A 20,649-nucleotide genomic window follows, 5' to 3' on the forward strand; every position below is an offset into this window, starting at 1 on the left:
TCAGCCTTCAAACCTCGCCCGTGCCGAAAGAAATTTCCGCCGATGTCTGGCGTTCTGTGACAATACGAATTAACACGTTTCCTGATCAGAGTGACACTCGCAGACCATAGTGTATTTAGCATTTTTCGTATGAATAATCTTTTTTTTTTTTTTTTGCACTTTGAATATGTAATCTGCACGGCTTTCTTTCTCTTCTTCTGCATACATTTCAAATGTAAATGTTAGATCGAAATTAATTGCAAATGAAAAATTCTAGCATGTGTTCCCGTTTTCCACGATATTAAGCCATAATATATTCCCAAGAATCTCTAGAAATCCATACGCTGTTATTAAACGAAAAACGAAAGTGAAAATCGCGAATCATAATGCGTAGTCGTAGTGAGCCTCGATTATTAGTTTCTTTCCAACAATACACAAAGGCTGGAAACGATTACGAGTACGCAAAGCCTCTTTAATTACAGATCGAAATCACATCGAAATCAATGATTATCCCGACCGTTGAAGGCATTCACTAGCAAGAGCTGTGCCATTGGCAGCGTGGCCAAGCGACACAACGTGACTAACGAAAGACGTTCGATGGACGCGACTGATACAGTCTAGAGAACGTGTGTGTATCAGCCGACGAATAAATGCAAAATTAATGGTCGATTTCACCGTAGTTCGAGTAAATTTAGACACCGGTGATTTATAGGATTAACCGTACACCTCGGGAACCGAGATATTATTGTCGTATCAATTAAACGCACGCGTTAATCGGACCCAAGGCGTTTCAACTTGATTTCCAATTTCGCGTGTGCAATGGCTTACTTAGCGTTAATTATCCGTCGAGTGTTTAAAGGACCATTCTTCTTTGCCTACTCTTATCATCTCCAACGTGAAAGTTGTAATTTATTTCTTATTGACGATGAAACGGAATTTATTGGAAAATAAAGAAATTTCAAGAATATCACCAGCCTATTCTTGCGTTTCAGTGTACATTGCACATGGAAGGATAAAGCGTCTTCTAATGTAAGTTAGTAGTATAAATATCGGGAAACGTGGTAAGTAGATAATCTCCGGTATACGATTGATAAGAGGAAGAAATAAATGCAAGTGCCCGATAAGATCTGTTATGTCTTCGATATGATTCAAGACACGTTGAATTCAGTGGAAATTTATTCTTTAATAATCTTGAATAATCGTGACATCATCGCCTATAATAGTACGTAAAATTTCAAGATCCTTTTTATCGAACAAATATTAAAGAAATAGAATGTTTGAAAGATCTTAGACCAATGGTACTTTTACATGAACGCTGTAGCAGGACGTTTCGCCTCCAGTAAATAATCGCGTTTTACGACCTGATCTTCTTAATGGATTAATTTAATTGTTGGTCAAAGCCGGGTGAAAGGCGTGTCAGTGAAACATCCTGATAATAATCGTTACATCTTAGTTAGATCGTTTCTAAGCAGAGCGATGCTTACAAAAGACCACGCAATTTTCATCTAATTTATTAACTTTCTACGGTCTAGATAAAGGAATTCTTTCCAACAGACGAACTTAATACTAAACATAAAATGACATTGAACAGACGAAAACATTTCTAACGTTAATGAAAGGAAATTACGTTATAGAAATATCCAAATTTCAATTTACAATTGGCTACTTGTAAGTAAAATTTAGCAAATGTAGAAACAATAAAATTTTTAATGTACATGCACGGTTAATTAAGTTTCAAACGCTGGCTATTAATTACATCTACATATTTTTAATGATAAAAACTTCTTAGATTCCATTTCTCTCAACAGATAAGCTGCTAGCAAATCTAATCTCCGACCAGAATAAATATACAAAATAATCGGAATTTTTTTCGCTTCTTTTTCGTTCTAGCGCAGGAGCCTCTGATAGTTTAGAAAACAAACTATCTGGCGATAGTTTTAATTGAACTAAACGATAACGACTAGCACATCTTTGACAATAAACAATGATTTTTACAATGTATTAACTGCATATAAAATAAATATAGCAGGAATAACGATTTAATAAATAACTTCTTAAATATTATCCCCACTGCACGAATAATTCTGCAATAAAGAAACTCACCGCAAGATCGAACAGGCACAGATCGAACTAGATTTGTAATAAAATTATCGGGTTTTGTACTTTCGATTCTTTCAATTGAAAAATAACCTAATACAATAAAATATCGGTACTAAGAGGAAAGCGGATAAATAGGGAAGTTTTCCACGGCTACTGGTAATCGAGGAAAACAAAAAACGGGTAGAGAAGCAGATTCACAACTGTCGGCTAGGAACTCGCTCCGCGGTACTTGGAACTTACTAGAAACCGCAATGGAAAAAATAAACGAAAAAGCTGTCCTGGGCAGAAGAGAAAGCCGAGGATACACGCATCTTCTTACTCGTACAATTCTTCCGTAACAAAGGCCGAGAAAAGCCACAACCGTTAATCAACGACCGCCAGAGCTTGTCTGATTTTTGGACAACCGGCAGTTGAATCACAGTGACCCCTTTTGAGTCTTTATATTACCCTTACTTTCTTTCCAAACACAACTTGCGAGAGTAGCGCGTAATTTAAAAAAAAATAAACAAATATTTACCACGAAATGTTAAGAATTTGGTTAGGCGAACGGCAGGGAAAAAAAAGTGATTAGACATTTAAGCAATTTGCAATTTCTAGAATCTTTGAGAATCCGTCAAAACTCTTCGTTACTTTCACTTCTATTCTAACTATTTACGAAAGGAATGTACACTGTATGAGAAATCTCATAATTAGAAATTTATTGTTACCAAGGAGAAATATATACACTTATAGTTAATTTGCTAAACGCGGAGAAGAAATCTGCGATTCCGCTAGAATCTTTTCGGCTTCAAAGCCTTGAAAACACTACGTTGCTTTCACTTCAACTATTCGAAACAGGAACACACACTGAACACACGAAATTTCATAAAATCTTCGCCTAACGCAATACGGTATCCTTGAGATCCGCGGTATACGATTAAAATCGAATTTCTCAGTCGCTCGATCAACCCTATGGAACACCTTTTAGATTTACTTCGAGACTCTTCGATCGTTCGCGAAAGAATTCCATGCATTCCAAGAAATATCAGAAATTTATCACTGACACTTGGCAGGCAAACCTTACCAGATCCAAAGTAAACAAGTAAAAATCGACTTCGTTAATAATCCACGCACTTACGCAATTCTGTCGCCCTCGTGTTTCTCAGAATCGTTCGCAATCGACTAGCTAGCTGCGCCCGTAAATACGTAATAAAGTTCAGCAGGATCAACGGGCCAGAACGGCCGATTCAAAGGTGTTGAGCACGAGGAAAAGTAAATCATTCACTCTTATTTCGACCGGCTAGTCACGGTTTTGCACCGGGTGACGGGAGCCAAATGTCAGACGGTCTTTGATCCGCGTATCGAACTTGACTGAATATCTAATATCCAAACTAATTACCAGCGATGGACGGAGGACCATCTTCGCTGTAGCGTGCTTCGTAGAAGACTGACAGGAATGTCGGGTCGATCAACGGTCGTTACTTGGGCGACCTGTTGATACGGGCTACCTGAACGCGTTTCGAGACCGGGATACCTGGCCGTAACTTGGATGTAATGAACATCCCCCACCCCCGGTTCCACGTGTATTACCTGGAGGTTAACGCAGGAAAAGTCAGATGCTGAGAAGAATTGAAACGTGTCTTAGTAACGTTTCTCTGTAATAAAAGCGATGGTCTCTCTGGCTTATTACGCTTATTAGAGTATACTGTCTTTGAATAGGGTACACTCAAAAGTCTCAGGTATATCCTATTCTTAATAATTATCTGCAGAATTTCATGATCGTGCGTTTCTAAACAATATCCTTGGAATCGATAATAGCGAAACTACGGCTGTTTATAAAAAAAACTACGCAGGACGATATGTAAAAATACTTCAAATATTCAAAGTATGGTACTCGCTGAAATATTTAATGGGTAAAACGAGTTTTTGCTTGTTAAAAATATGAATTTGCATAAACATCCGCGGTCTAGTGTTGTCTGTGTTCCAAGTGACACTCGACGAATCTTGGGGAAACGAACTGCAAAATATTGAGCGTCTGACCATTCCGTTCTCTATCTACAGTAAAGATGATAGGAAACTACAAAAGTTTAAGGATGGAAAGTTCAATGTTGGTAACCTTCAAACGAATGGAAAATACTTTTAGAACTAGTTAGGGGTTTATATACCTAAGTATAATTAAAAACTGTTGAAATGTACTACGCTTTTTAGTAGATAGGTATATGTGTTGGTATATATACAGAGAAGATGAAAATAAATAAGACGATAAATTTTACGTTAGAAAGTGTACAGTTATTCTACCATCCTTTTATGATCGACTCTCGTGGATGACTTGATTAATCAATACTTCCGGTTGGCAGGGACCCATAGTCTTTTTCTTCTTTTCCAGCAACGTTACATTCTACGCGAAATCTACTCTGTGTCCGATTACGATTAATATCCTACATGAAGCCTAATATCCGACATCTATCATTGAACGTTTCGTTTAAGTTTAAGTTTATGAACGTTTCCGAGGGAAACATTAAGAGAACCGAGACACGAGCGTTTCGCAAAGTTTCGTCTCGCAGCGTGCGACGCGTCATTGCTTGAATAAATTTGCGTCGAATGGCCGCGGTACGGTCCGGCCATGAACTACACCTTGTTCATCGCTATTTAGAACCACCACTTTCGCCTTTTCAAGCCAGCGTTTCCCCGAGAAAGGGACACGGCACCATGCGTGTCAAAAGATCAACCAACAGAGATAAACGGTAACTCGCTTGGGCACTTTGCACATCAGCGAAACCTCCACCGAGAAAAATGGCTGCGTTCCTTTTCGAAACCGTTCTTCCTCGTATTCGCAGCACGGTGTTTTCTCAACAGGCAGATGGAAGTAAAAAATTCTCGATGATTACGAAACGCACGCAAACGAACGTCAATTTATCTATCCATATTCGTTCGTAATATAATAATAATAATTTTATACGTAGATGCAATATAAAATAGTTGTAGAGAGAAACAGAGTTGTAAAGAGAAATTTCTAAAGCGAGATATTGGAGTAATCTAATAACTAAGAAACAAAGAATGATATATGACTTTCTAAAAGTTGTAATCGATAGAAATTTCACTTTCCATTGGTCGATTTTAATTAAAACTACGGATTCTGTTCAAAAATGTAATTGCCCCGTAATCCTTTCGATTTTTGTTCCATTTACTTCGAGTTAAATGGCATTAACCCGAGAAATACGACTTTTTCACCGACAAAGATGTTCTTCTAGCCGGTTGATTCGACTGCGCCTCTTATTTATAGCCGCTATAAACGTAAGAGAACGAGACACGCGAAACGATGTCGTTAGACACGGGCAAACTCCAGCTGTCATTAATCGAACATGTTAGAATACTTCTTCTCTTTACCCGTGACGATTACCTACTGAATCAGACGTGAACCAAACCGTTGAAAAACGATCGTTCACCCTAGGAAGTCTCATAATGCACAGTGCGGCCATTGAGAAAAATTCGCAGGTTACACCTGCGTTACTACCTGACGTATAAACATTTGCGCCAGGTATGCCCATTGCAATATAAGACAAGGCCAACTTTCGATATTTTAATCCATGGACGACTGGTGACAAATTGTTGTACGCCAAAGATATAATGAAACGTCCACCAGTCCCCTTCCTTCTGTACCAAATTCTCCAGCTTTTCGTGAAGACGTTAAACTTCGTAATAAAAATGTCCCTTTGAAGAGTCGTAAACGTAACGACTGACAATGAATAAAAAGTTCCTTGCTGCTTACTAGATATTTTAAGGATTTCGATAGTTTCGCATCGAATGTTTTAGTAGAAACAAAACGGTTAATTTTTTCATGCTCAAAGTATCGAACTGAGATAATTATTTTGTGACTAAATCGATATGATAAAAATAGACGTATGTGTATATGTATATTAACAAAAGTTGTGTCAACTGATTTGATCTTGCAAAAGGTACACTTTCGATTTTTGATACTCGCGGAACGAAAACTTTGCTGCTCCTTTTATCTATCAAAAAGTGCGACTAAGTAGCACGAAACAGATGAAAAGTAACTTTAAGAAATCGTAACTAACGATAGGCGCGTTATTAGAAAAATAATTATCCGTTCCAATAAAACAGGTTTTGGATAAAAACGCGGTGCAAAATATATAGTCTCTCCAAGTAAGTTACAGTTTGCTGTAATCCACGTATAGTAACGTTTAATTATCTTTACTACTCTACGTTTACGGGTTAGCGAATGGTCGTAAACAATTTCGAGTGCGTGAGTGCATTTTCTACCGAGTGTATGCGAGAACGTAGAGAAAAACAGGAGCGGGAAAAGAGGTAGAAAGTTAATCCAAAAATACGGAACAGGACTGTGAGGTCCGTACAGGCGGTATAAAATACGCAACACAGTTCTCGCAGAATCAGGACTCGAATATCCTCGCGTAGACAAACATTTATATAAAGGAAAGAAGGGAAAAAAATAGAAACGATGTCTGTTGGGGATTATGGCGCATAAACGGTAATACAGAAATGGCTATAGTAGCGATCGTTAGACTTGCAAATAAGTAACCACGCGATGCTTAAACGCTGCAATTTAATATCCCCGTATTTCCCTTGGAGAGGTGAAATATATGCGGACACACATGAGTAGATATGCTCCATTATGCGACCCTCGCATGGACTTTCCATTCGTCTTGGGAAGAACGAAAAGTCCGACGCGAGATACACTCGAAATCGAAACATGGATCGAATTTCATGTCGCATGAATTTTATTGCTCGGTGCATACTACGTCGTAAACTCATGCGCTATTAAAATCTACGAGACTTCAACGAAAACTCGAACGTTCAAAGTGTCATAGAGTAAAATAATGCTAATTAATTGGAATACGATCCGATAGGATAATTATCAAGAGACAACGGATCGACGGCTTTCGACGATATCACGCAAGAGAGTCGCTAGCATCCGACCGAAGAGAAGATGTCCTGCCGTCTGTTCGCACGCTTTCCTCTTCGACCGAGCGAACGAGTTACGCGGTTGACATCAACGTTAAATAAACGCAAGCAGGTAAGGATTTATGGGCGTCCTGTAAATTACTTGATCAACTGGCGTGCAAATCATTCGGGAACACGAAAACACGTTCATTCAAATCGACCGGTCGAGACTGAATTATCGCGGCCTAGCCCGGTTCCTTGGGAATATCAGACCTGGTCACGCGACAAGCAATCAAAAATGTATGCAAAACGAGAAACGAGAAACGGAACTCGACCCCGAGTGTCACGTGATATTGCTACATTCATAGCGAGCACGTGGCTCTATCACTTTCACGGAACCGAGTTGTACTTCCGCGAATTGTTATGGCGAACCAAGGAAACAACAAAAGACGATCGAATAATAATTAATTCGTGAAGATGTTTAATATAGTATCCGGATGGCAGTATTTTTGTTCTCGATGTACCTTTCCGCGTGTATTTTGGGTCGCTGAAGCCGAGAAAGAGGGTCACTTTCACGGAAATGAACAGTTCTAACAATTCGTTCTTACGAACATTTAGCCGACAAGGGTCATAACTTTAGAAATCCGCGTAAGACCGTGATCGTACAGAAAGCGATAAGCGGTAAGCGGCAAAACAAGCGATGACACAACCAATGCCAATGCCCTAAATGCTAATTTTGCCGCCTACCGTTCATTGTATGATCAATGATCGGCGGTCTATCCGGTCGCAACATAAAAAAATGATCCAAATTTGACTCAATCCTCGCGATTCAAACGCGTACAGACTAAGCTGCACAGTAGTTTAAGAGTACGAAATGTTAAAAAACGGTGTCGTCGACATCCACGAAGACGTCATACGTTAACGGTTGACCGAAATTTCTCACGCCTTATTTGCATATGATACGAACTTCATTTTCGGCTTCGAAGACCTCAAAACCCCCTAAAAATTGTCCGGGATACTATACTAGAGCCGAAAATAAATATAATATCTTAAATCTCTTAGAAGATCTGAATGGAGACCTACATTTGAAAGATTATTTATGTTTCATTTACTTCGTGTAATTCTCTACACGAGTCGTTCGCTACGTGTTAACACCAAGTTCGACATCGATTTCCGTAAGTGAAAATTGTCCTACGGAGAAAACGACGATTTATGGTCACTCGAAGCGCTAACATCGATTAATAGGAATATTTTACGCGACTATGGCGCGTGGGACAAGTTCGACCAGTTATATCGCTTCTCTTCGCTCTTCTCGAGAGACGAAACAACTCCGAAAAGGATAAATGTTTCCAAAGAATCGGCGAGTACGTGATGTTAGCCATATCGGCGAGACTCGTGTTTTTTCAATGATATCGTAACGTTGAGTCGATATTTCGAACGGTGAGTCACCAAGTTCAGCGATGAAATCGTGGCGATACCATTTCTAAAAAGATCCCTAGCAGCGCACGCTGTCTGGGAAGACTTATGTTCCAGGAAATGCGATCTTTCCGCGATTCAAAGTATTTCATTTCACTTTTACCGCTTTTACCGGGCTTAAATATTACTTATTACTTTAATCGTCGAGTTTCCTTGAAACAAGAGCGAGTCTACCATGCGAGCAGTTAATCAAATGAAAATTACGGCTTTCCATCTTTTCAAATATTTCGTTTTCTATCGTGTTTCTTATTTTAACAGTATCCATCAACGACAACAGTATCCATGAGAAACGATGGGATAATGAAAATTGGAAATGGATGAGGGGAAAAAATACTCCGCAGATGATAATAACTCAATTTTCCGCACCACGATCCGCTTCCGAACGTAATTCGATCGATCTATCACAGTCTCTGTCACTCGTTCTTGCTACGATATTTACTGTAATATCCGATTTTTCCTTTGCGATCGAATTTCACACTCTTCCGTAAATTCGCACGTGCAAGTTTCACGTGCTTCGCGGTAATCGGCACGCGGATATATATCACCGTGGCATCTCGTGCTCCACAGTGAAACTTGCCGCTAAATATTCCACTTTCGTGCGCACCCCGCGAGTATCATCGCACGAGTCGTTAAGCATCCCACGAAATGAGGTAATTTTCTACGCGATCGCCGTCAGCCACGAAATCTACCGCCTCGGCCCGATGAAACGGAAAAAGAAAACCACCGTGGAGGCTCGGAGAAATCTCTCGATTAAAAATGAATCAACAAATCGTTGGATAGCTCGGCTACCTCCTTACAGTTGATCAACCATTGGCTCTTTGAGCATGGCCAATTACCTAACGATTAAACTTGGATCGACTACTCGAGCGGGACCGAGGCGCGTGCAAATTACGTTGCTCCGCTCTTACGTGCAACGTACTATCAACACGCCATAGCACATTCAGCGTAGCCTTCGTGTTCATCAATGAAAACGGAGGCTGATGTCACGTTTCACTCGAAGGCAGACGAAAGTAAAAATCATCCAACGCGAGATTTCCTTTTACCAAGCGTATAACGTTGTGCTGCTTCGCGTATAGGAAAAAAAAAATCGTGGCCAACCCCTTCTTCCTCGCAGCCAGGTTTTCTCTTCGGGAACTTGACGCGTGTGATCCTTCGACATGCTGGCAAACGTGTTTTTCTTGTCTCCTTCGCCGAAGAAGGCACTTAGTGGCACTTACCGCGACCCTCTTGGCTACTACGATCTGACAACAAGCTTTTCATCGAGATACAAAAGGAGAAGCACATTTTCGAAGTGTTTCCGGCTAATGAAAACATAGCGATATTCATCGAATCATCTAAACTCCGTCATCTTCGAATTCGATCTTGACAAGACAAATTAATCGAGCACCCCTGTGCTAGCCTACACTGTGCTTGCTATTTCTGAAATTGAACGAAGCGACATCGCGCGAAACGAGCAGAATCAGCGCGGAGGAAGGCGTGAAAAATTCAAATTCAGGACAGACCGGAAATCCTTGCCGCGTCGGTACGCCTCGCGTGAAAGTTTTAGGCGGACACACGTTGCATCTAGCACGGTCTATGAGCGCGAGTGAAACCGGGCCTTTGTATACACGCGCCAGGCTGATTGCTCGCGTTAATCGAACTTTATGCGCGGGATCGCTTTACCGTGCAAACACGTTCGGCCGATATGAATGGCCGGTTGCTTGAAGCGTTCGTTCGACACGGATAAATTTGCCCGAAAAACAAAAGGTAAAAAAGACAGAGAAAAATAGGAAAAGGACGGGAACGGAGAGTAGGATCGTAGTCGCAATCGGTCGATTTATCGTATGTGCTCTCCCCGGATGCAATTCGTCCTAATAATTAACGATTTCCCCGGTTAGGCTGACACTTTTTATTCGATTATAAATTTAGTGCGGACTAGCTCTATCTGGGAGGATGTAGGTTTCGTGGAGGCCGTAAAAACAGGGACACAGCGTTCTCGCGCTTCCTGCTTGCTTACGAGGCTGTGTACGATCGGCCCGATTCTCGATACAGGTCGATAACGCTTTGCCTGTCCGCCGCTGCGGTTCGGGTAAACTGGCGTTTCTTATAATCGACGTAATTATAGAATGATGGTATTGCAGCGTCGATCGTGTAATTACATATTTAGTATTATAAAATAAAATTTGATCTCGTTTCTTAATGACTCGTGAAAGTATTAAGAGAATGCAAATTATTCGTTACACATACATACAAGTATCGATGGAATATTCGATAGAAAATACATTGGCGTGCAATCTGAAAAATAGTTGTATAATAGGAGACGCAGAAACCAACTATAATTTCTCGCTGCCTGTTAATCACGTTGAACAAGACACGCTTCAAGCCGCACAAATCTCATCTCATTCGCAAACACCCACTACTAAGACTGTTCGGCGAACACTCGAGGTATTATCATATTCACTTACAAGCCTCCTACATAGAGGCCAGCAGACTTCCTCGTTGCACTAAAATTACGGAACCTTCGCGAGAGCCAATCATCTCGTTAACATACAAAGCGATCTAAGAAACTCGTCGAAGATTTCAACCGTACACTCGATAATCGTAAAAATAAATACGGAACACTCGCTTAACGAGGATCATCCGAGATACCTAAACTCGTGATAATAGTCGCAAAGTATCCATTGAAACAAGACTCTTTGGTATAAATTGAAGATCGTTGGACGTTTAAAGCGAAAAGAAGAAAAAACACGGGGGAGGGGATGTGAGGGACGGACGGTGGGGAAATAAAAGCATCCGATTCTTCGCATCGTGCTGTAGAATTAATAAATTTTTACGGTCAACGCTGGCTGGACGAACTTTCACGTGGTTTCGAGAGAATGAACGAGCATGAAAAGGAACGCATTCGCTACGCGATCGCGAGTTAATGGCCAAACCGACAACACCGAACGTCGTGAAATCTTTTTAACGGCGTGCATTCATTTGTTCTTTCACGTGGACACTCGTTCCACTGGGTGGCACGGGTTTTACGCTGCTACTAAAAGGCTAATAACAAAAGTAGAGAAATTCCTGGCTGAGAAATCCTTGATAGCACCACGAGAAACTAGTAATATAGTTTCGTAAAATTAGCGTGTCTTCTTTTATTGCTTACTTTTTACACGTCTGTGTTTGTAAAATATGAATATAGAGGCAGAGAAAATGTTTACGGAAATGTGAGAATTTTATAGCTGAAAAAGGATCGCGTCAATGTCGAGATAATTCGCAACTCGATAATTCGGTTAACAGCGCAAAAATCACTTCCACCTGTACGGTTGTTGAAAGTTTCCGGTTATATAGCGTGGTCTTATTAAACTGTTAAGATAACCTGCCTCTGAAAAGACAGGTTTGTTGCATAATTATATACCCTAACTATAACGCGATATTATTAAATTTCTTGTAAGAAGAATTTTGTTGATATATAACTTTTACTTAAAATGGAGATACGCTTGGCAGCTGAAAAAATTGTAGCTTTATGTTTTCGAATCTCTAAATTAAAGAGAAGAAGTTAATAAACTAAAAGCACCGTACGTTTAATAATCACGTCAAAGACGTCATTCTCTTAACCCATAAATCCCTGTCAATAATTAAGTTACCCAGAGTGCATGTAAACGTGCGCGTAATGAAAACGTGCAACATTCCATTAACCCGGCACACGCACAAAAGTCGAACAGGATAACGTTTAACTAAAACGTTCTCAATCGCGTGCACCGTGAATACGCAAATTCCTCGATAAATACGGTGAAAAGATCGAAGATCATGAAGCATACTGATCTTTGGAGAAACTTTGATGATACGTTCTGATATTGAGCCAGTGATAAAATTCACTTGGATGACGATTAATTCAAATCAAGTTCTTGCAGTCGCGTGAAAGTACTACTAAATGGTACAAAATCCAATACACCTTGACTTAATTAATTGAAAGCTAATTAATAAATAATTAGAATACTTTTTAGCAACCGTATCTCAGATAAAATTTGATCATCAATGATATCTTTGTCAGGTTTAACGAAAGTGACGAAACTACGGCAGTACGTTGAATTAATACGAAAAGTGCGATCTTGCAAGAAACTTTTGGAAAAATCATCGATCATCCCACTTTGGTATACTAACAGTTAATACAGACATGTCCGAACTATATATTTCCTTCTCAGTTCCCAAGCTAAGAATTCTCTTTTAACATGGAGGTAAATGCGTGTAGTTACACTTAATGCGAATTATCTCCTTTTGTGCTGGAGTTTCTAATTTGAAGCTTGCTCTTCTAGCAGATCGCTTCACGAGACCGTTCCTCCTGACATCTGTTTTTGTAATTCTAATCAGTTGCCATTGTGAGTGGACTTATCAGGAATGTTGGTAACGTTAGTTGGCTCACTACAGCGGGTATGGAAAACAAATTGCCGTTTCGTACAATAATTCCGAGTGATAAATCTTGAACAGGTGTAAGCGTTGTATTTGATTTGAATAGAAGTGGCGCGGTTAACAGTCGGCATCGGTGAATCTTTATTTGCGATTTAGATGAATTTAGTACTTGTTATTCGCTCAGTCTATTTTGTGGCAATTATTCGCGAAAGAATAAAATTTAGCAGAAACAAGAATGTAAACTCACCTTACTGCTTATACGAGACACAAGAGTTTCGATGTGACACTGCCATTCCAAAGCTCGTAGAAACAGCAAATGCCATCGGCGTTCCAAAGATCTCGCTGTTCGTAAAGCTTGTGGCGGTTCCCGTTGTTCCCGTTGCTCCGCTTGATCCTGTTCCTGCTCCTTTTGCTGTGCTTGCTGCTGATTGACAACTTTATCTCCTAATTTAACGACCGAACTGACGATTCGACCATGTGCTTCTATGTCTCGTTGGAGTACCTATAATCATAAAGGATTCATCTCACGATTACCAAATGTAGAAGTTTATCGCTCAGAGATACCGTGATTGTTATAAACGATGGGATAAATTTTGCACGAATAGAATGCAAGTGTTTCGTGTATGATACGGTAAAAATACCATAGAAGGTGTCAGTGGCTGTAATGTGATTTAAATGCTGTCGTTCCGCGTTAAATTTCAAGCTACTAATGACAATCGCCAACGAGTACATAAATCAGCTAATGTTAAGTATCAAAATTAGTATCATCTTCAGGATTGGAAAGCGTGTTAAGTGAACAGCGAAATGTATGGTTATTAAGTATACGAATATTCGAAAGTACCCGGAAGCCCACGCGAAGATCGATTTATGGGCTTTAAATTGCGTTTCGACCAAGTACCGTTATCAGAGGCGATCTTCCGAAAGTTTTCTTTCACGCCGACCACTGGTAGATTAAGTCATGCATTTACAAGCATGCGCTGCATAATAACACTATTAAAGCAGTACATTAAAATTCCGGTCAGATAAATCGCCGACAAAAGAGAAAAAGAAAGAAGAAATTAACGACTTTGAATAATTATTTTGCCGACCCAGAATCACTGAACGTATCACGAGCCACCCTGAGGTCATGAAACCTTGATAGCTTGATCCTCAAGGTCTCGTATAGAGTACGTCAAAGCCAGCTGTAGGAAACGTGGATATCGCTAGTTGACACCATCGATGTCGGATTTCAAGTCATCTGACCCAGAAGTTGTGGATCTAGCCACGAACCACCACAGAGTCATCGGACACTGCACAAACCCTGTAGTCGTGACACTCGCTACGGATCACATTGGGGTCGTGACACTTCCAGCTGCCTGACCCCTGGATCATGAGATCCGCCTTGTATCATTGGAATCCACGTCTTACACCGTCTCAAGAAATCCCTAGCAAGTTCCACGACCTCAAGGTCCTTCGCGGTTAGGTGGTGCTCAAGCGATTCAAGGATGGTTCAACGATTCGCCGCTCTGTGGTGATCTTTGCTGGGTTTCACAAGTTCGAGCCATAAAACTCAAGATTCGTGAAACTGAAGAATATTTAGAGCTAATTGAGCGATCTATAGTCCGTGATAGATCTCACAATTTAGATCTAATTGACCTGTCGTGGATTACGCTATGGACTGGATGACAGTCCGATACTGAGCAACTCGAAATCGGCCATATTAACATGTCCAACTGATTCGTAGATCATACGATGGTAAATACAGAGCAACGTTGAGTACTAGAATTCGTTTTACTGTCGTACTGTAGACAGATCGGTAAACGCCAAAATTTCAACGATCCTATAGTCGTTAGAATCGTGACAAGATCTAGTTCTGCGTCCTACAGCTATAATTATCTCATTTACAATTCGTCTAACCTGAAGATTACGAGCATGAAACTTAACAGACCATTTCCTTTAACATTACATTCCACGACAACAGCTGTTGACGTTTTTGTTGGCAAAATGATTAAGTACGTGTTGAGTGACAGCGACTATTCGCAACTTTCTCGTCTAAATTTAATCGAGCATCAAATTCAAACAGGTATTTCATCTGTCAATTATCCCGTAATAAGTGTAAGTACAAATATAGCACTTCCGATATGCAGCTGAAGTGATACGAAGCTCGTCGCGGCCCAATGCAGACAGCCACACTTTCTCGCTTTTCAGTCCTGTCTTCGGTTTCCTCCTTTCTACGAACGCCTGACCAGGTGAAATTCATCAATTCGAGGCTCGCAGCGAAAAAAAGGAACGAATCACGCCGAATAGGCGGTGCAGCACGAGAAGGAAAGCGATACGATGCCCGCAGAAATACAACGCGGCGAGTTTCCTGCGCGCGGAGCATCGTTCGACCATGATATTCCCACTGCGAAGGAAGTATAAAGTAGGATTATGATTTTCCTGCCCACGGCGGGATTTAAATTAGCGATAAGAGCAGCCGCGTACGGTCCTCGTTTCCTTTTTGCCTTCCACTCTACTTTCTTATTCCGTGAATAATCATCGTTTGCACATAATTAACCCGGTGTTTTTCTTCAAATTAGCCGTGTGTCGGTTTTACGTCGTCGCGTATGCCGTTACGCTGTGCGCGATTTTTTACGGAATACGGTCTCTCTGTTTCCAGTTTTTTACGCGCGAGATCACACCTCGCGAGTCGATCGATTACAGCAGCTCGTTTGCATCGTCTTACACATATGCATCTGTCGATAAATTTCGATATTTCATACTTATGCGCTCGAAATGGCTATTCAGACTGTATACTAATTTTTTGTCGAATATATTTTCCCGGTAAATATCCTAGAACGATATTAATCACGACAATCGTCGTGTCTCGTTGCAGCGCCAATAAAATTGAAAAATGTTTTATATAACACGCGCCATATGTATCTACGTCGAAGCTTTCTATCGACCTTCGACAGAGCAGCGCGTATCACGATAATCCGTTGCAATGAAATTTCACGTTACCCTGTCGTTGCATCTAGTTTCTTGTTACGTGTAATCAAATACATTGGGCTGGTTATGCAGCGTAGAGAGAACGAACGGAGATTTTCACAGAGGAACGAGAGACGTTCTCTCGCAAGCCACCAGTGGAAGCGTAATGAGCACTGCGTCGAAATGCTTGACTTGCTTCGCGGAAGCAATAAAGGCATTTAACTGCTTTCTTTTGTACGCGTGTGCTTAACCTTTGCGCCCAAGCGTAGAGTGTCCGCGTTCGCTGTGCACCGCGATGACCCGAACAGTGATTTATTTCCAACCACGGCAAAATAGAGAAATATAGAGAAGCAGAAGAGATCCGCCAGGATAACGATCTAATCTGCCCCTTTGTGAAAAAGGAAAATCGCGCCGCATGAATCATCCAACGAACAGAATCCGGTAGAACGGTCGGTTGATTGCGATGCGAATCGCAAATTTCGTGCTTTTCGCTGTCACGTGTATCGCCGCCAAATCGATGATACGCGTTTTTCCAAGAGCCGAGACTTTCCAACAGCCAACGCAACGTACAGTGGTCTGGAAAGCCATTTCATCGCCATTTCGTCCGAACCAATGCCAGACACCATTGAAAATCCACGTGTACTAATTCTTCCAACAAAATATTCGCGACAAAGCTAATAACCATAAAATTTAACGACCTACCACAAGTTCGTGCTAGCCGAAACTATAAAAAAAAAACATCATCAAGTCTGACAAAGCTATCCACTTTCCCATCTAACACGAATATTTACTGAAAGTTTACGCAACCTTCAACAGCAACGATCGACGCAGCTTCTTCATTTATCCTGACGCTTGTACATCACGAAACTCGCAATAAGCAAAGTACTTCAAAGTCGTATCTTTTAAGCCATCTCCTCCAGTATTTCGATCGAACGAGTCATCTCGAACGAAATGTATCGACTCGTTTCACGTACTCGACACGAACGAATTTAGGCTGTACGCACGCTGGCGACAATTTGTCGCTTTCGCTCGCATTAATCAAGAGTTCGGTTTCTTCTTCTCTTAAGAACAAGAAAGTCGTTCTGAAATCGCGTCGTCGAATACGCACACAGCTTCAAGCTCGAATCGGCAAAGAAAATTTCAGACCAGCGAACTGCTATTGCAATCGTCAAGTCAATGAAATTTTAGAGTTTAAGCGCACAGGTAACGCTAGTACTACCAGTTCGATCGAACCTCGTTCACACCTACTGTATCTGTTCCAGCGACTATACGATCTTTGTCTCCTGCGAAGCGAAGTAGCTGGAACAAGCAGAGAACAAAGACGTTGCGGGTCCCGAGTCTATCCGCAGCTCACATTAGCCCACTTTCTCCCATAGATTGCGTACGATTACGCGCGATTGTTCCACTTTATCTGTCCGCGGTGCGGACCGTGTTGCTTTCGACTGGCTCCTCGGCTCGTCGTTGAGTTTTTCCCGGCGACTTGGTCTCGTCCGCGCGAGAACAATGCCTGCGGAAGAGGCTCGGTCTTATCTGATATTGAAGATCGACGTTTAGATAAAACATAATTGGCGTTTCGCGGTTAAGACGGTGTTCGGGTATTGAACTGCGGAGAAAGACCACGGGAGGAAATTCGAATCGAGGCGTTCACGGAGAGACACACCTGCCTCGTCTCTTCGAGTGAAAATTGCGTGAAAGCCAAAAGAGAAAAAGACCACTAATTTGTTTCGATCGCTGGATTCGATTTTCTAGCCGGTGTCGGTTAACTTCGATTTCTATAGCCGGGAAAGTACACACCCATCAACCGTGGAAAACCTAGTGGTTTCGAACGAGATCATCGAAGACGCGCGGCTTTTCATACGATCTCCAACAGATTGATGTAGATAGATAGATGCAGTTTAGTTTATTCGAGACGCGTCTATCGGAAATTTAGAAATTTCAGATGGCTCATTTAGATTGATTCGGATTTGTTGGAATAAATGACGTTGCCTTACCTTTATTCGAATATCTAAATCGAATCTAGTGGTTTGCTAGATAATTGGTGTCATGAGTCACGGTCAGTTAGACTTTTAGCATTTCATATCGCGTATCGCACTGTTATGAGATTCTTGTAAGCAAATAATAGGGATATATTTAGGACGATACCACGGAGATAAGCGATTACGAACGATAAAAGTATTTGATAGATTTCCTCAAATGCTACACGATACTTCGTACGTGACCGTGCCGACCACTTTTAAAGATAAAGACTTGAAATAATAAAGAATGATTTCTCTGAAAAATGAACGTTATCTTCCGGTAGAAGAATAGAACATATATTGCTTTACTCTTAGAGACGTGTAAATATTTAGAGGAAGAACTTGAATTTCTGTTTGTTAGCTGTTACCGTAGAAGTCCACATGTACGTCTCTACGCGTACAATTCGCTGACACTTGCCCTCTTTTTCAATTTGTCTACGAGCTTAATTTGTAATCAAAGTCACGAATAAATTCGAATAAATTACATATTTATAAAAAAAAAAAAAAAAATGAAAAAATTCAGTCGAAAGAAATGCATTTAAAGTATGTTTTACATAAGTTATCCTTAGAAGTTACGCTACAAAGTACTGCGTTATGCAGCTTGTGCACACTCGGACTCTCTTTACATTCCCGCGAAGTTTACTTTTTCCTGTACACACGACTCTCCCATGGTCACAAACATTCTTCACTGGCCTTCGACTTGACTGGCTAGATATCGTTCAACGGACATTTCCTTTTCTAAATACATACGTAGCACGAAATATTCGTAAAATAGTCTGCTTGTGCAAACTCGATCCGTGTCGTATATTTTTCATCTTCTAATCAGAGAACCAATTTCTTTTCCAAGTGTTCGCGGAATAATCTTCCTGCGTTCTATATCCATATCAAAATAGCCACGAAGAAAGAAAAAAAGAGGATACGATAACGGTGGAAAGTGCAAGGGAGCACGGCCCCATAAAAATGCTATCGAAAGTATCAAGCGTGACGGAATAAATACATATTAGAAAAGTTATCTAAATCTTCAGGCACGAAGTCACATTTCACTAAATTGAAGTCGGCGGGCTGTGCGAAAAACAGGATCGATCTCGGAGAAATCGTAAACATTTAACAATTCTACTAGAACGGATCGATACGTCGGTGAATATTCTTAAAACAAATCGGTAAAATTATTATCGAGATCGATCGTCTAGCGGAAATCGAAAGTTCTCGAAGCGGTAAAATTGAGTGGTTGTCGGTCGGTGATCGAAGCTGTTAAAAATCAACGAGGAAACGCGGCTTATGTTCAACGTCCGTTAACTTCGTAGAAAATGTAACGGTGTTGAGTTTCCGATCTGTTGAACTATCGAGCCACGCATCGAAAAAGATTTTCGAGACGACGTCCGATCGCTCCATCTCGGAGCAGAGCGGCGCGCGGCGTTACGCTGCTTTTATAGTAGAAAGTTTCAAACACGTGCCGATACATCATAGAACAATACGCCACATGCTCCGTTCCTTGTTCCGACTTTACATCGAGTTAGTCGAGTACTTATTTCCTACCCTGCAATCGCCATTCGGTCTTACCGATGGATGGATTTTTGTCCTGCCAAGAATTCTTATATGAAACCGTAGTTATCAGATCGGTGATTCGATTGTAAGCAACATTGCGACAAATGGGCCATTAATCTTGCAAATTATCAATCGCCGTTGATTCTATTTGCGAATCGATAACGATAGCTTGAACGATCGATACTTTAGCGATTCTGGGGAAAAATCGAAAGCTAGGATCGCTGTTCGTTTATCGCGAGATTTTACACGACTGGATCATATTTCCTTTCCATAAAAGTTTTCAATTTTTGCGTACGAGAAATTAATAAAACATTCGTTCATAATTTCCTGTTGGTCGACTCTTCTTGCAGGAGATTCTGGTAACTGTCTGCAGAAAATAAAAACTAATTCTTGGAAACAGGTCAACACCGTTAGTTTGTACAAGTTGTCGGAACTTGTTAAAGGATCCGTGCAATCATCCTCGGTGTTTTTTTTTCTTCGAACCGCGTAATCATTCGGCTTACGTAAACGTTTAACTAAGCGTGTGGCGATGGATAAGCAGTACCAACTGCAAGATACGTGCGGAAGCTTGGTCAGATTTGAGGTTAGAGTAACAGTTTTCGCAGAATTTACGGAATGCCTTTACTATCTTGAGCAAGCGAACCTCTGTGCTACAACAGGCTACCGACCAAAGAAGACGCTGCGATGGTGGAAATGTAGCGTGCAGAGAGAAGCTATCGTAATGATGCGTTCGATGACGTATCGAGGATGTTTCGCAACGGTATCGGATGATCGATTAGGGATGTAATCGTATGATTATTTCGTGGTACCGTATTTTCAATTATAAAACAGAGTCTGCGAGAAGAGAGAGAAAACCCACGTCCTCTTGTTGCGCTCACGTGTTACTTGCTATTGGAAAATTGTTCGTGGGATGGACGGTATTGGTTAAGATGCATTTTGTATTTAAATATGAAAATTATGAGGAAAAGATATAAGTAGGACTTTTTTGATCGTTTAAAAATACGTAGCTGACTGACAATATTCCGAAAGAAACAAACGATATTAAATCTAATTGTTGCGTTAGTTTAACCTCGTATACTTGAAATCTTCGATGGTTTGATTCTTCGATATAAAAATTCTCGATATTTAAGATGTTTAAGCGTTTAAATACACACGGAGAATATCATATTCTCTCTACGTGATATACGTGAAATAATAATGTTGTTCCGGCGATGACTGTGAAGTAGGCCATAGTGTCAGTAAAGCTCGACTCTGGTGCTATCGCTAATCACGATCGTTTATGTTCTTCGAGTAAAAGTGATGGATATACTTGACCGAT

The 20,649-nt window shown here is 40.8% G+C and overlaps 1 protein-coding gene across 5 annotated transcripts in view; it reads right to left on the bottom strand.

The window, feature by feature from the left end:
- Nucleotides 1-20,649, bottom strand: part of LOC122573733 — a 117,416-nt gene that overhangs the window by 50,008 nt on the left and 46,759 nt on the right. For all 5 annotated transcript variants that reach the window (XM_043740494.1, XM_043740495.1, XM_043740493.1 and 2 more), the window contains exon 7: nucleotides 13,073-13,327. In XM_043740494.1, the coding sequence (XP_043596429.1) occupies nucleotides 13,073-13,327 (255 nt within the window). The remainder of the gene's footprint in view (nucleotides 1-13,072; nucleotides 13,328-20,649) is intronic.

This window comes from Bombus pyrosoma, linkage group LG12 (assembly GCF_014825855.1).
Source record: "Bombus pyrosoma isolate SC7728 linkage group LG12, ASM1482585v1, whole genome shotgun sequence".
In the NCBI taxonomy this organism is placed as follows: domain Eukaryota; kingdom Metazoa; phylum Arthropoda; class Insecta; order Hymenoptera; family Apidae; genus Bombus; species Bombus pyrosoma.